This window comes from Medicago truncatula, chromosome 4 (genome assembly GCF_003473485.1).
Source record: "Medicago truncatula cultivar Jemalong A17 chromosome 4, MtrunA17r5.0-ANR, whole genome shotgun sequence".
Lineage (NCBI taxonomy): Eukaryota > Viridiplantae > Streptophyta > Magnoliopsida > Fabales > Fabaceae > Medicago > Medicago truncatula.
In genome coordinates, this window is record NC_053045.1 from 8916698 (window position 1) to 8933520 (window position 16823).

Consider the following 16823-nt stretch of genomic DNA (forward strand, 5'->3'; position numbering starts at 1 on the left):
GAGAAATCCTAATTTGTTAATAGATCCTCCTCTCTTTAAATAATATATACTAGATTTTTGACCCGTGCTCCGCTCGGGTTTATTGCAAAAAGGATTGACATACGAATAATAAAATGCAATATATAATTGGTATTGGTAACTGTTAAAAAAATGAGTAAAATGAGTAGTAAGGTTACGTCTTTCCATTTGCAAAGTTCTAAATGTCAAAATATATGATTTTTGTGTTGTGTCTGAAATTTTTACACAGTTTAGGGGTTATTTTTTGTTGAGAGAAACACGTTTAGGGCTTGGTATATATAACCAAGTTTACATGGAAATTAGGGTAGCCGAGTTTGCATGGAAATTAGGGTATTCTGTTTGTAAACATATTAATTAAAAAAGTGTAGAATATATTGTCAAAAAAAAAAAAAGCAACAACATAGGAATGAAATAAAGGCATGAAATTGGTTCCAAATAGAAAAGTGTACAAAATATTGTAAAAAAAAAAAGGCATGAAATTAGTGCGATGAATTTTTCTGTATAAAATATTGTAAAAAAAAAAAGGCAAGAGGATAGAAATGAAATTGGTGCGATTCATTTTTTTAGTATTAAATAAGTGTACAAAATATTTCCTTAAAAAAGAAAGTATACAAAAAATTGCCAAAAAAAAGTATAAAATAGAAGACATCAAACGTGATCATTGATATGTTCATAGTTTCTAGAACAAATGAGCAGCATCAAATAAGTGTAGAAAATATCAAAAAATTGCCAAAAAAAATAAAAATAAAAAGTATAAAATAGAAGGCATCAAACGTGATCATTGATATGCTCATAGTTTGTAGAACAAACGTGCAACATCAAATAAGTGTAGAAAATATTTCCTTAAACAAAAAGGCAAGAGAATAAGAATGAAAATGGTGCAATGCATTTTTTTAGATGAAATTTGTTAAGTTAAATAATTGCAAACCTAATAAAACAAACGAGCAGAAAAAAATTAGGTTAAATTGCTGCAGACCTAACAAAATTAATAAATAAGGATACACACTATAATAATTCTTTCAAATCTTTCTCACAAATTTTTTCAAATCTTATGCCATAAATATAGGAAAAAACAGTTTTTTCACGTATCTTATGTTATGGATTTAGAACAGTAGTTTATTCTTCTCTCTTTTAATATATTAATCTAACTAATTTACATGTAAACTAATAAAAACTATGGCTTAATTACCTTTTTGGTCCTCTAACTATTTAGTTGGTATCAGATTGGTCCTCTAACTAAAAATTGATTTATTTCGATCCTCTAACTTTCTCATTGTTACTACATTTAGTCATTTCTATTAGTTTTATTCAAATAAATGTTAGGGTTTGTGTTATGTGGGTACTGACCTCCTGTTCCACACATACATATAAACCATAATAGTTATCAATAATATCAGTCACTATTTAGTCATTGCAAATGAAACAATTAACGGAAACTGATCTTGGAATATCAATGTTGATAGTTTTTTGTTATTTACAAATGATATACTTTATTTATTAATTTTTTTTTTTGTTGCATGATATACTTTATTACTTATCCTCATTGAACATGTAACACATTCTTTCGGTCTTTGGAGTGCATTTTATCCTCCAAGCATTTCTTTAGTATTTAATGAATCATCATATTTTCATTTCTTTTCTTATTATACTTTTAACTTTGGATATTATTTCTCAATTTCTTCCACAGATTTTTCTTTTGATAGTAATGGGGAAATTTTGCTAAAATTCATTCAATGTATCTCAAACTTTTTAACCAAGGACTAACAGTTCTTATGTCTTCCACATCTAGAGTGGTTGTTGCCTGTTATCATGAATTAGTTGTTGCCAAGTTATACTTATGTTAATCGACTTGTATATTGCATATAAGCATCCTGAACCTTCAGGATTAACTAAAGTTTATTCTCTAAGCTAATGGTAATTCACTTTCATAATTGATTGATTCGCACAGGACATAAATTATAATAATGTCATAAAAAATATGAACACAAGAAAGAAAATAAACTTATGATTAACATAAGTTATAAGGAAGAGGCCATGCAACATCTTAAATTCAACTAAGATTTTCAATGGAGAATGCATCTGTGTTAATGATTTACCCTTATTCTTCTCTACCAAAAGAATCAAATGAAGCATGTTATTAGTATTTGCATGGAAAACAATTAATGGCCACAAAGGTTTTTTTTTTAACAACTAAGAGTTATTGAGATAACATAGAACCAATGCACAAAATGTAATCTGGATGTCAATACAGAACAGCAGCACCACATCATATATATAATAGTTGTGTTCAAGACAACACAATACCATAAATAACAGGAAAATAATAACAACAAAAAAAACTCTCGAAGTTACAAACACAGCCACAAAACAGCTTCAAATGATAACCGCAAAAGCTATGGCACACAGAGAGCAATAAAGGAGAGCGATGGCCGGAACAACGACAACGAACGGCACCAACCCAGGATAAAGGGAACCCTGCACCCAAACCATATAACATGAAGATAGTGAGGACTAAAACATACATTATTAAGGAGAATATGACACCATAAACATACAATATCACAAAAGGCCAAATAAAGATAACTCACAGCATTGTCAGAAAATGTTGTAAGTGATATTTTAATATTTGAAACTGCCAAAAGTTCATCAGTGGAAGGGTTTTTATTAAACACATAGCGTCCCTTAGTTGCATTGCTCTCATATAATTAGCAGCAACATCATTATCAAAATTAAAAAAAAAAAAAAAAGAAAAAAAAATCATTTCACAACCAGAAAGCAGACAACAGCAAGGAAAGGTAAATAACAAAGATCATACACATGGAGGAAAAGAAAAACAGAAATAGCTACTTCACATTAGCCACATGGAAAGAAAAAAGAACAATTGAAAATTTTAGATAAATAAAAGAAAACAAATAAAGTGTAACACAGGTGAAGAAAGGAAAAATTGATGTGCAAAAAAGCAATCCACTCGTATTTTTCTTTAATCGATCCTCACAGACCACAAATCAAACCTGCACAAAAGAAACTAAAATATTGTCAGAACTCCCAATTTAAAATAGCAAATCTTTTCAATGGTCCTTGCAAATGTTCAACAATTTTGCAACCGAACTAATGTTCAACAGTTTCGATCTCAAAAGCAACCGAACTTAATTGAAGGAACAGTCTGATCCTTCAATTATGCATGCTTAAAACATCATGCAATGCAAAACCAAAATTCAATTATGCAAAATAAAAGATTGACCACCCCATGTTCATTTTGAAACCATCACCAACAACAATATCATTCTATAGTTGAGTTAGTTCAAGTGGTTCTCAAGAGAACAATCCAATTTGAGCTTCATAAGCAATTCGACTTTTCCTGCAACTTCATTCCCATAACACAATAAATTGAATGTGGTCAAGAAATTGATATACATTTTGCTCAAACATATAATTAATGAACCACCATATCATAACATAAATTAGAATACATAAATAAGAATATATAAGAAGACATAGATAAGAAGACATAAATAAGAAGACATCTTTTTCATTAAACTACTATTAAACTATAAGAAAATAGACATAAGAGCCAGGATATTAATTGGTCAGTAAGCAAACCAATATAATTGAGTGTCCTCTAATTGTAAAGATAAGAAAATTCCTAATGCTTACAAACCATTCTGCAAAATAAAGTGGATCAAATGAGTATGGTTTATAGGAGTATAACAAAATCAACTTAGAAAAACTGAAAACAAAAGTGAATATATAAACTAAAGAGAAGATTAGAAGAAAAAAAAATAAGCAAATGATTTAATCTACATGACTATGTCTTGTGGAAATCCTACTACACAAAAAAAAAGTAACTTGATACAAAGCAAGCCATAAGTGACACAACAATCAAATTTCAATAGTGAGCTAAATATCCTGCATAGCATAAACAAACTCAACATCATTGTGTTAGGTTAATATTGTAGTACCCATCAAATAAATAAAATATATTATTTAGGTTAATGGTTTGCATTGTAGTCCCCGTCAAATAAAATATATTCTTTAGCAACATTGAAAGGAAAAAAAATGGAAAATTTTGCATTTAAGCCAATTAATATATTTTTAAAATGGGATAATACCAAAATCAAAGGCTTCCATCCTCTATATGAGCATCACTTTTTGGAGATATTGAGCAACCTATCAGTATATCAATTCACTCACCTATCACATTTCTAAAAAACAATAAGAGAGACAACAAAATTGTTTGAATTAGAACAAACATGAAAAAAAAAAAAAAAAAAAGGATTTGTGCATCACAATTTAAAAAAGGTATGGCAGTGAGAAACAGAACATATCGATTCAAATGAGCTCAAAAAATTATGGGTTAATAGTGTTTTTCACCCCTGTAATATATGTTATTTCCGGTTTTCGCCCCTATAAAATTTTCGGTTTGATTTGCACCCTCGTAAAATTTTTATTTTCCGGAAAACACTCCTAATAGGCCATTTTCAGAATTTTTTTTCAAGAAATTTTGGTTTTTTAATGGCCTATTAAGGGTGTTTTCCGGAAAATAAAAATTTTACGAGGGTGCAAATCAAACCGAAAATTTTATAGGGGCGAAAACCAAAAATAACATATATTACAGGAGTGAAAAGCACTATTAACCCAAAAATTATTTAGAATCCATTACTCATGAAAAATGCCTAAATTCTTTATCTCAAAACCTAGAAAATAGAGATATAAATTTTGTACCAAAAAAAAAAAAAAAAAAGAAAAAAAAAAGAGAGATATAAATCAGTGTCAGAAGAAAACCTAGAAAATGAGATATTTCTTCATCATGATGGAGTGTGTCATAGAATGGGAAGGAAGAGAATTGAACAGATAGTGGGAGAAGAACAAATGATTAGGAAATAGAATGGAAAAAGAAAGGATTTGCATCAGAGGGAAATGTAGGAAAGGATTGCATAAAAAAAAAAAAAAAGGACACTTTGTTATTATGGAAAAGATTGCATCATAAAAATAGGAAAGTACTGTTTTCATAAGCATGAGTGATTAGGTTTAAGAGCAAGAGAAAGGAAACGATGGAAACGATTTTGTTTTGTTTTCCATATAAAAATGGTAAGGGTTAGTTACGATTACCGTCTCTTTGTTTAGAGGGTAATTACACTCTCATGATAAATGTCAAATAAAGAGTTTAATCATAAAGTAGTCAGTCTTACAATAAATATTTTGCGTCTGTAGATATGAATGGCTGCGGTTACAGTGCATAAGTGCATAAATGCAGAAATGAAAAGCATTATGCACCATAACCGCACCTGATATGAAATAGACAAGAGTGGTGAACTGAATAGACACACAACGTGAACCGAGTAATGGTGAGATTCAAATTCGACCCAGGCTGCGCGGTGGAAGTTAACAACATCGATGGCGGCATATACACCCCATGGTTCAACGGCACCATCATAAGCCGCGTCTCCTCCAACGAATTCTTGGTTGATTACAATGATTTGGAACTGGAACAAACTGTTGTCGGAATTCACCAGATCCGACCAGTGCCATCGCCGGTGAGTGATTTTGAATTAAAGATCGGCGATGATGTGGATGTGTTCTGGAAACAAGGATGGTGGAAGGGCCACATAAAGGAAGATTTAGGGTATGGAAAGTTTAGGGTGACTGTAACTGGCACTCCTACGAAAGTGTTTTCAAAGGAAAAGCTTAGGATTCATCGTAATTGGATCATTGACAATTGGGTTCCCCCAATCCCTCAAAAGCTTAGGGTGAGTTCTTCGTTTATTTTTAATAAATTTATAATAACAATAATCGAATACTATACCGTAATACCCCTAACTGCACTTCACTCATGTCCCAACGGGTACTCTTTGGATTAGGCATGTCCTGTGTCGGACAAGTGTCGTGTCTGACACTGAGACATATAATTACACTGAATTATATGATTTTCTCAAAGACTGCAGTTAACAATGTGTATCAGGTGAGTGGATGCTAAGTAAAAAGAAGAGATTTCTAATATGGTTTAATTGATTTATGCAGTCTTCAAGTTTATTAAATATACTGTAATCATAAATTGACGTCTTTGCCTATTCGATGCCTTGAATTCCCGGGTCTGTTGTCTTTGTAAAAGGCCATCATCCAACATAGACTTTCAAATAGAATTTCAGAATAAATGAAGTTTTTATATTTTCATAAAAAGACTAGTGAATTCTTCAAAACAGCTTATATAATTGAACATGATATGCCAGATTAAAATGCTTTGAGGTTCCTCTAACATTTTTGATATATGCTACTATGTTTCCCTTGTATTGTGTTTCTCATTAATTCCATCAACTTCATGGTGGAAGAGATGTAAAACAATAGTTTGATTTAAAACTTCATAGTGGTCAGAGGAGTTGAACTGCAGTTAAGTGGAGGTCGGAAATGAGCTGTAATTGGGGATATTAAGGTAGTTTTGAGGTGCGAGAGAGTAATTTTTGAGCTTAAAGAGCAATTTCCAGATACAAATAAAATATATACACTCAAGAATGATTTTGTAAATTGATATGGTTTCTGTTTGGATTAACTTATTTGAAGTTGAAGGGGAAAAACTTAGTTTTTTATAACTTATTTCCATAAAAACTCTGATATTTTATGAAAAAAAAACCAAAATATGTATGAAAATACTATAAATTTATTTTATCCTTTGTTATACAATACTTATATTCGTAGTGCTTATGCTATAAATGTTTAATTAATTATTTATCCAATGAGAAACTTTGTAGGGAACTGAAGAAACAGAGGAAAATAGAAGAAATAGGATTGGTGAGTTACCTGACTGCATACTCCTCCACATAATGAGTTTTCTTGAAGCACGAGACGCTGTTCGGACTTGCATCTTGTCTAAACGATGGAAGGATCTTTGCAAACGTCTCACTACTCTCGCATATATTCCGTCGTGGGATGAAAGTAGTTTTAAGAACTTTCAGTCTTGGGTTCTGTCTAGTAGAGATCAATCATGTTCCCTGCGTAATCTGACTGTTGATACTCAGTTTCTGGAAGGTGAAGAAGACCTACATACACTCGTACAATATGCTCTTTTTCACAATCTTCAGCACTTGAATATTAAGATAAATCAAAGCTTGACTCCCAAACCTGAGTTACTACCTTTAATCTTAACCTCTCACTCTTTGACATTTCTTGAGCTTTCTTATCGTAGGGGTAAAGCGGCTGTAAAATCTGTCCTTCCGAAATCTTTTCATTTGCCTGTATTAAGAACTTTACATCTTGAATACGTCAACTTTGTTGCAACTCACGATCACTATGTTGATCCCTTTTCAAACCTTCATGCGTTGAATACTTTGGTGCTCAGGTTTTGTGATTTGATTGAGGATGCACAAGTCCTCTGCATATCTAATCAGACACTGTCCAGTTTGACTATATTTCACATATCATCAGCTGATGAATTTTCGCTTTCTACTCCAAATCTTAGTTCTTTTACTATCTGGAAAATTCCTATTTTTAAGAAACTCTTATCCTCCACAAGCAATCTTTCTTTTCTTCAACAAGTAAATATTGATGGCTTCTTTGAAAGTATTGAACGATGCTCCATATTTAAGGATGCTTCAGTCTTCTTAAGTTGGCTTCAAGTGCTTGCCAACGTAAAGATTTTGAAAATTGGTTACTCTGTCATTCAAGCAATAGACTATGTAAGTCACTTTAGTATACTTTCACTTCTTTATTTTGATTTAAACAATCATCTGGGTCCTTAAATATGTTAGACGATGTCAGCGTAGTCTTTGAATGTATTACAAAAACATTTATGAATCTGTCATTTGCTAATCAACTTGGTCCTGAAAAGTGTTTTATGTTAATTAAACTGGTTAGTTGTTTGATCTATGAAATCACCAACAAATTAGTCACTCATGGACGTTATTGAAGTTTCCATACATTTAGATATTATCGTGACACCGCCTCACACATTCAGTGACTAGAATGATTGTTCACTCATTTATATATATTTTTTTGTTTCCTCGTTTATATTTTTTTTAATGTTCATAACATCTCTATATTCATGCAGGATATCCATTTGAAAATGTCTCATATTCACTCTAATTGTGCAGGAACACCTTGCAAATCTTATTTCGAAGAAAGTGCAACCTCCACACTTTGCTAGATTGGAGTCATTGACAGTGGTGAAGTATTTCCGTCAATCAGTAAGTGTACCTGAAGATGATATAATCAAAGTAGTGGAACACTTGCTTCAAAACACTACTCCAATGCCTAGAGTTAATATCACGGAAATTTATGAAGATTATGACCAATATTATAGATGTTAAGATTATTTTCACCACCAAAAAGATCTTTAGATTATTTTCTCGTAGTTCATGTTGGACGTAGCTTTTTTCCGCTGTTGGTTTTAACTCTATTTTATGAGGACAGATTGAGCAATTTTTCAAAACAACTATATAGTAGGATTGAAACTGGAAATGAATTAGGAGATCCTAATTCAAGTCTAATGAAAGGTCCCCGCATTCCTTTGCGAGAAAGTCAATGTGTGACTGAGAAAGTTTACACCTACTTTCTTTTAAATTTATTTCATAATCTTACTTTATTGTGAGTGCATGACAAGTAGCTATAAATAGGAATTTATATTGCTTGATCATTTTGGTTGAAACTAGGAACAAAGCTTTGTTTTTCCCATTATGAGTTATGACAGTGTGTTTAACAGTTTCTCTCATTTGGTATGTTAAATATCTAATTCAATGTCAAGCACACCTAAATTCAGAAAAAGTTTCCATACACGAGATACACATCGAAGTTTTTACCAAAAACAACGTTCTGAAACATAGGAATGAAGTTTTCATATGCAAGGAACAACTCAATGTGACATATATAATTCATCATGAAGAATAGTGCAAAGCAGGATCTTCATAAATCTATGACTTAACATCCAATTTTCTCTTAAACTGCTCCATTATAAGCTCCATCTGTGAATAGAATGAAGAAGTTCCTGCTCCATCAACAACCGAGCGGAATTCTTGTAAATTGAACTCCAGATTTTGTCTTGACGGATAAACCATAACAATGTAGCCGGTGGCCTCACATGTCATTGGATGAACGCCACCATCAGCTCAACAATCTAACTCTGCATCTGGTGTACGAAAGATCATATTCTCGAATTCCATGAAAATGTCTCTACTTATTTCACCGAAACTAATCTTTGATTTTTATTACTTCCGTTCACTAAGGAATCAAGAAAAAATGATTCAAATTCATGAGTCAGATCACACAGTGTCTCGAACAAGTTGAGAATTTTGAACATACGCCGCGCTAAAGTTAAATTATCGCTCCACCGTAAACCTCTTAGATAGAGCTGTATAGTTGACAATCGCTCGGAAATAGTGTTCTAATAACAACCTTGGAAGTTTTTATTCATCTTTCATTCACAAATTCCTGAAATATCATGTTTAAACCCTAGACCTTTAACTCTTCAACTCTTTTAATTCCTTAGCTCAAAGTAGGATTTGAACCTAATACTTTTAACTCCTCAGCTCTTTTATTTCAACGGAAAGGAGGGGTTTTAATGGAGAGTGGAAAAGAAAGATATTTTAATCAAATATATATTTGATTCACATGGAAAGGTGAGAGATTTTAAAATTAATTTACATTTTAACCCTTAAAAATCTTAGACAAACGTTTATTTCTTCTTCTTCTTCTCCAAGTCATGGCTGATCACAACACCAACAACCACTGATGATCAAAGAGATAAAAACAAAACTCAACAGCAACAAACAAAAACATAAGCTCTAGCTCCTAGTTCATGTTTGCAAGTCTTCTCAATCCCATAATCTCTATCAAATATTCAAACCTTGCTTTCTTTAAAGGTTTTGGGAGAATATACTTGCAATAGTCAAGTTCTAACCTATTCTTGTTCACTTGATCTCTAAGAAAGTTATACCTTAAATAATTGAAAGATTTTGGTGTTCCTAGAGGCTTTTAGTTTGTCTTTAGTTATTGCATAGCCCTTTTTTTCAACCAAACCAAAAATAAATATTCCAAAAATTAATGTTATTATATTCTTTAATAAATGAAACATTTTAACACAAAGTATATCAGACAGATGAGAATAACAAAAAGTTGTGTCTTGAAGAATAACCTTTTTCGTTAAATTGACTTAAAAAAGCTTAAACTTTAGGCAAAATTAATCCATTGAGTCATCTTTACATTTTTTTTTCTTTTCTCCCATTAAAGTTATTATCTTTTAAACCATGCAAGCATAAGTTCCATTTTCGTCATTTGTTATTAAAAAAAAAATACTAAGTTGGCGACTTTAGGATAGTTTTTTTTTTTTTTTTTTTTAAACTAGGTATCTTTCGCACGCGCAACTTTAGAAACTAATCCCTAAAGCCTTATGTAACCCAAATGGCCGGCAAACTCTCCCTAAAAGTTTTAACGTTGTTGAATACCAAAGCTAGATTTAAACCCAAAACCTTTTTTGAAGAAATTAAACCCAGAACCTTGGTTAAGTTAGAAGAGGGTAGGATACTCTTATTTTTGAAAAATATTTTTTCTAAAATTAAGAAAATCCCAAAATTTTATGAACATCTCAATCATCTTCATATCTTCATCATCTTCTTTCTTAAACAAAAAATAATAATGTTTACTGAAATACACCTCCAAATAACATGTATTTCAGGGTTATGTACACCTCCATCTTCTTCTAAACTCCAAAAACCAAAATTTGCATTAAAATCTTAGAAAATTTTGTGGTTTATAAAATTTCTCAATAAAACCAAAAATATTATGCCCCCATTGCCATGTGCTTTTTCTGTCGATTAGGATATTTGAAGTTATATTTGAATGTACATATCTTATCGATTTGGACAATTAACTTTTTGTTGTGTGTTGCATTTTTATCTATCTTTCATTGAACATTGTTGTAGTATTCGAATCCTTTGTTAATTACCATAGCACATTCAAACCATTTCCTTTGGCAGTCGATGAGGTCGAACATAGAAATCTGCAAGCAAACAAGCAACACTCAAGCAAGAAACACTTGACGAGGGATGCGAAGATGGAACGACCAAGTAACCACCAGAAGACATAGGCAAACAAAATGAGATATGGATATAACAAAGGTCACAAAGAAGACGACCAACAAAAAATTTAGGCTTAAAAGATTTCTCAATAAACCCAAAAAATTTATGGGTTTATTGAGAATTTAGAGATTTTGGTTTTTAAGTTTAGAAGATTACTTGAACATAGTACTCAGATATATATTATTTAGAGGTGTATTTGATCAGTAGGCATATTTGATTTTGTTTAAGGAAGATGTTCAAAAGTGGGTTTCTTTTTTTAATAGAAAATATTTTTAAAAAATAAAATTATCATATGTGGCTTGTCAACTTGTTATTTTAAAATTTAGAAAAAAAAAAATAATAACTTGTGTACACATTATTATAAACATCAAGGGCTTAAACGAAGAAAAAAGAGTAAGAAATTTATTTTTATGGAAAAATAAGGTCAAATATCAAGTTTGGTCCTTTTAGTTTGACAAAATTTCCAAGTTAGTTCTTTAAGTTTCAAATAGATCCTTTTAGTTTGACAAAATTCTCAAGTAAGTCTTTTAAGTTTGAAAAGTTTCAAATAAGTCATTTTAGTTGATAAGCTATTTCACCGTTAACCTACAGTCAGTTAATAATTAACCAATGTTGAGGTAGCCTTTAAGTTGTTGACTTGAATCAAAATGTTGCCTTTTACAAGCTTCAAAGGTGTCAAAACGTTATGTTTAATGGTCACAAATGATCATTCTAGCACTATAAATGTCATTTAATTGTGTGCAAGAAAGATATTTGTTGTTGTAAATAACTGTCTTTCTAGCATTATAAATGAATATGTGATCATTAAACATAGCGTTTTGACATTTTGAAGCTTTTAAAAGACAACATTTTGATCCAAGTCAACAACTTAACGGCTATCTCAACATCAGTTAAACAGAGACTGAAAACAAGGGTAGCGGTGAAATAGTTTATCAACTAAGATGACCTATTTGAAACTTTTGAAACTTAAATGACTAACTTGAAAATTCTGTCAAACTAAAAGAACATCATTGAAATTTTCGAAACTTAAATGACTAACTTGAGAATTATGTCAAACTAAAATGACCAAAAGTGATATTTGACCAAAAAATAAAGTACTTAAAATGTTACAAATAAATAAAACCAAAATTCATTAAACTAAATAAATAAATGAAATAGAAGACTTTTCCCGGTCAAAAAATAAAATAAAATAACTTCTGCCCTTTGATTAACCCAACTTTCATTTTTTTTTTTTTATCAAAATTTTAAAAATAGCACTTATGATCATTGTTATAAAAAACGCGACTTAAGTACCAAAATCCAGGTTTTTGCAACTTTGCGTAGCTTCAAAGACTCAAATCCATAGTAAAGTCCCAAAATCAGACAAAATCCTATCAAAATCGCACAAAATTGTGAAATCCGTTCAAAAAACGCAGGATTTTGATGGATTTTGTGATAAGGGTCAATTTTTGACCCGGTTCGTAAATTGACCCAATTTGAATCCATGACCCGGTTCTATAAATACCCTAAAGGCCAAAAAATTTCCTTCTTTCACTTCCCCCGCTCTTCCTCAATAGTTACACGGGATTGTTCATTTTTCATCTAGTTCAAAATGAACTAAACCTAACTAGATTGCCTCCTTCCTTCAATCCATCATCATTTCCTTCAATCCATCATTCTTTCATCTTCAATCCTTCATTGATCATCTTTTCCATTTCTTCTTCCATCATTAGCTTATTTCAACATCATCAACATCTTGCTTGTGATCAAGTATTTTGTCATGAATTTAGCATTATTATGACTACTAAAGAATATTTGCATCTAGGCTTTGAGTCATTTATGACTATATGTAATTTATAACATATATTTAGCATTATTTTTGTTTTGGTAGAATCCTCGATTTTGATTACGATTTTATAAATCTCAATTTTGCTACTCCCTTTCAACTTGAAGTAAAGTCCCGATTTTGATAACTTTCTTTATGACCCCCTAATTGTAGCTCATTTTGTAATTCTGAGGCCCACTTGATTTTAACCTGGTCAACGTCAATGTCAGGGACCAATTGTATATTTTTTAAAGAGGGCTAGTGTAATAAATTGTCCATTTTGTTAAAAAAAAAAAAAAAACTGACCTAACTAAGACCTAACCCTATAAAGTAATATTAATAGGGTTGTTTTACCGAGCAGTGAAAGTGTACACATCGTGAGAGTGATCATGGTTGAAAAATTCAAGTTCGATCCGGGCAACAAAGTGGAAGTGAGCAACGACTGCAGTGGTGGCATATACCGCTCATGGTTCACAGCCACAATCATCAGGTGGTTCTCCTCCGACAAATTACTGGTCGAATTCGATGACGAGGACGTGAAGCCAACAGTTGTCGGTCTTCATCAGCTCCGACCAGTGCCCACGCTGGAGATTGATGATTGGGAAGTGAAGATCGGCGACAAAGTGGAGGCGTTCCGGAAACACAGGTGGTGGGAAGGCCGTGTTAGCGAAGATTTAGGGAATGGAAGTTTTCGTGTGTGTTTTACAGACTCAGGAGAGATTGTGTTTCCAAAAGACCTTCTTAGGGTTCATCGCAAGTGGATTAATCACAATTGGGTTCCCCCAATCACAAACCATAAGGTAGTTATTAATTAATGGAATAAATATAATTCTCACTTAAATTTGATCTCTAATTTTCATACATAAATACTTATATTTTCAGTGCTAATGGCATAAATATTTATAAGTTGTTTATCAAACCAGGAACTTCTTATGGAACTGAAGACACAGATGCGGGAAAATAGGATTAGTGAGTTGCCTGACTGCTTATTGCTCTAGATATTGAGTTTTCTTGAAGCACGAGATGCTGTTCGGACTTGCATCTTGTCTAAACGGTGGAAGGATCTTTGCAAACGCCTCACTACTCTCACATATACTCCGTCTATACATACATATTCGGATGAAAGTTTTAAGAACTTTATGTCTTGGGTTCTGTCCAGTAGAGATCACTCATATTCACTGCTTAATCTTACTATTAATGCTTGGATACAGGAAGATGAAGAAGAAGAGCTATGCAAACTCATTAATATAAATCCACTACTCTCTTTGAAAATTAATGGGTATGGAAAGTGTCCAAAATCTGAGTTACTCCCTTTAATCTTTGGCTCTCACTCTTTGACATTTCTTGAGCTTTGTTATTATAGTAGGTATGACGGGCATGCAAAGTGTCCAAAATCTCTTCACTTACCTGCATTAAGAACCTTGCATCTTAAATTTTTCAACTTTGTTGCAACTCACAATCATTGTGCTGACCCTTTTCCAAAATGTCATGTGCTGAAGACTTTGGTGCTCAGGTATTGTTCTTTGATTGAAGATGCACAAGTCCTCTGCATATCTAATCAGACATTATCCAGTTTGACTATAAGTAATGTATTAGCTGACCAATTTTCGCTTTCTACTCCATATCTTAGTTCTTTTACTATCGATAGTAGTTATTTTTTTCATCAACTCTTGGCCTCCACATGCAATCTTTCTTTTCTTCAACAAGTAAATATGTATGGCTTTTCCTGTAACGAGGACGAGGAAGCTTCAATCTTCGTAAGATGGCTGCAAGTGCTTGCCAATGTAAAGATTTTGAAATTTGGCGGTTCTGTCCTTCAAACAATACAAGAGGTAAGTGACTTTAGTGTACTTTCACATCTATATTGATATATAGTCGGTGTCAGTGGTCTTTGAATGTACTACAAAAACATATATGCATTTGTCATTTGCGTATCAACTTGATCCTCTAATATTGTTTATGTTATTTAATATGTATTTCATTTGTTAGTTTGATCTATGAAATAACTAACAGATTACACACTTACGGATGTTTTTGAAGTTCTGTACATTCAAATACTGCCCCACATGTTCAACGACTAAACTCATCTGTATTTTTAATGTTCATAACATCTCTGCATTCACGTAATACATCCATTTAATAATGTATCCTATTTATTCAAATTGTGCAGGACTTCCTCTTAAATACAACTTCGAAAAACTTTCAACCTCCACAGTTTGTTAGATTGGAGTTGCTTGTAGTGCACGCACATTCAAATAAGGAACAAGAAATAATGGAAGTAGTGAAACACTTGCTTCAAAACACTACTTCAATGCCTAGAGTTGATATCATATAACATATCTTTAGAGGACTCCAATTTGGTTGAATAAATTATAGATCTTAAGATTATTTTCTCATAGTTCAAGTTGGACGAAGTTGGACGAACCTTTTTTCTGCTGTTGGTTTTAACGGTTTTAACGCTATTTTGTGAGTAATTGATTTTTTTTTTCTTTTTCTTTCTATGATGTTTCCTAAAAACATATGAAGTGAAGAATTTTAAGCTTTATAGGAATGAAAGTGCAGATGTAAAGAATATTGTTTAGGGTTAATTAAGTTTTTAGTCCCTATAAATATTCACAGTTTTGTTTTTAGTCCCTACAAAATAAAATCACACTTTTTAGTCCCTGTGACATTTTCCTTAAGCATTTTAGGGACCAAAAATATTGATGGAAATTTTTGATAGGGACTAAAAATGCCGGCGGAAAATTTTATAGGGACTAAAAGCACTAACGAAAAATTTTGTACGGACTAAAAAGTGTGATTTATTTTTATAGGGACTAAAACCAAAACTGCAGATATTTATAGGGACCAAAAACTTAATTAACCCTATTGTTTAATATATCACCCGTTTGCTAGATAGCACAGAGTTATTTGTTGCTGAACATCCAGTCGGTGTAGAATCTCGTGTAAAATCTGTGACTGAGCTACTAAACATGCAAAATTCAGAAGATGTTTTACCGTAAAATAATTCCTTGCCAAAGCCATTTATAATCAAATTGGTAGAAAATTTGAGGGAAAGTGCTTCGTTCTAAATATAAGGGAATTTTGGGAGAAAAATACTAATCTAGTTTCTCTACAGCAACTGGTACTTTGTGATTTTTACAAAACATTGACATACAAGATACATGACATAGTATCAGGGAAAAGTATACTGAAGGAAAGACTTGCCCAGACTAGGGTACTTGTGCTTGGTGACATGAATGGTTTGGTCCGGGAAGTAGAATAATCATCACAACAAGAGAGATGCATCTTCTTACATCATGTAGAGTTGATCAAGTGTATACAATAAAAGAAATGGACGAAAGTGAATCTCTCAAGCTTTTCAGTTGGCATGCATTCAAGCAACCAAGTCCGACAAAAGATTTAACTACACATCTTCTTACAGATGTGATTAATTATTCTGGAAGATTGCCACTAGCACTTGAAGTACTTGGTTCCTATTTGTCTGACTGTAAAAAAATATTAGAGTGGCATAAAGTTTGATATATTAGAAAAGCATAAGGTAATTACTAATTAGAGAACTTCTTGTATAGTTTATGTATGTTATAATAAAATAAAACAAAAAAGTAAACAAATTATAAATTTATGAAATTTAGTTTCATTCATTATAGAGAAAGACATGCAGGATAAAAGTACATGCGATTCATGAGTTGTGTTGTACAATGAAACATCCAAGATAAAAGTAGATGTGTTTCACTTCAATTCCGCACTGATTTTTTCTCGACAAACTACGTGGAACGATAGGAAAGGATGTGCAATGAAATTTGACTATATTGATCATCCGGTTTTCCATTCAAAATTTTATCAGAGAAAAGGAATAGACAGAAGTAATTGTCAATACCAAAAACGCCAAATGAGCTTTGAATCGAAGACTGGTCGAGTGTTGCCATGTTGTTGTTGCA

General features: G+C 32.0%; 1 protein-coding gene and 1 pseudogene across 1 annotated transcript; both read left to right on the forward strand.

The window, feature by feature from the left end:
* The first annotated feature begins 5316 nt into the window (after window positions 1–5316).
* Window positions 5317–8516, forward strand: LOC11425558 (putative F-box/FBD/LRR-repeat protein At3g56780; annotated as a pseudogene).
* Window positions 8517–13248: 4732 nt separating this feature from the next.
* On the forward strand, window positions 13249–15456 carry LOC11421273 (protein AGENET DOMAIN (AGD)-CONTAINING P1). The gene is made up of 3 exons (XM_039833706.1): window positions 13249–13682; window positions 13806–14714; window positions 15053–15456. Exons 1-2 carry the CDS (start codon window positions 13272–13274, stop codon window positions 13878–13880), a joined length of 486 nt encoding a protein of 161 aa, XP_039689640.1. The 5' UTR covers window positions 13249–13271; the 3' UTR covers window positions 13881–14714; window positions 15053–15456.
* Window positions 15457–16823: the final 1367 nt, after the last annotated feature.

Coding starts and splice junctions, on each gene's coding strand:
- LOC11421273 (XM_039833706.1), top strand. CDS start 13,272: ATGGTTGAAAAATTCAAGTTCGATCCGGGCAACAAAGTGGAAGTGAGC. Junction 13,683..13,805: donor CCCCAATCACAAACCATAAG/GTAGTTATTAAT, acceptor TTATCAAACCAG/GAACTTCTTATGGAACTGAA.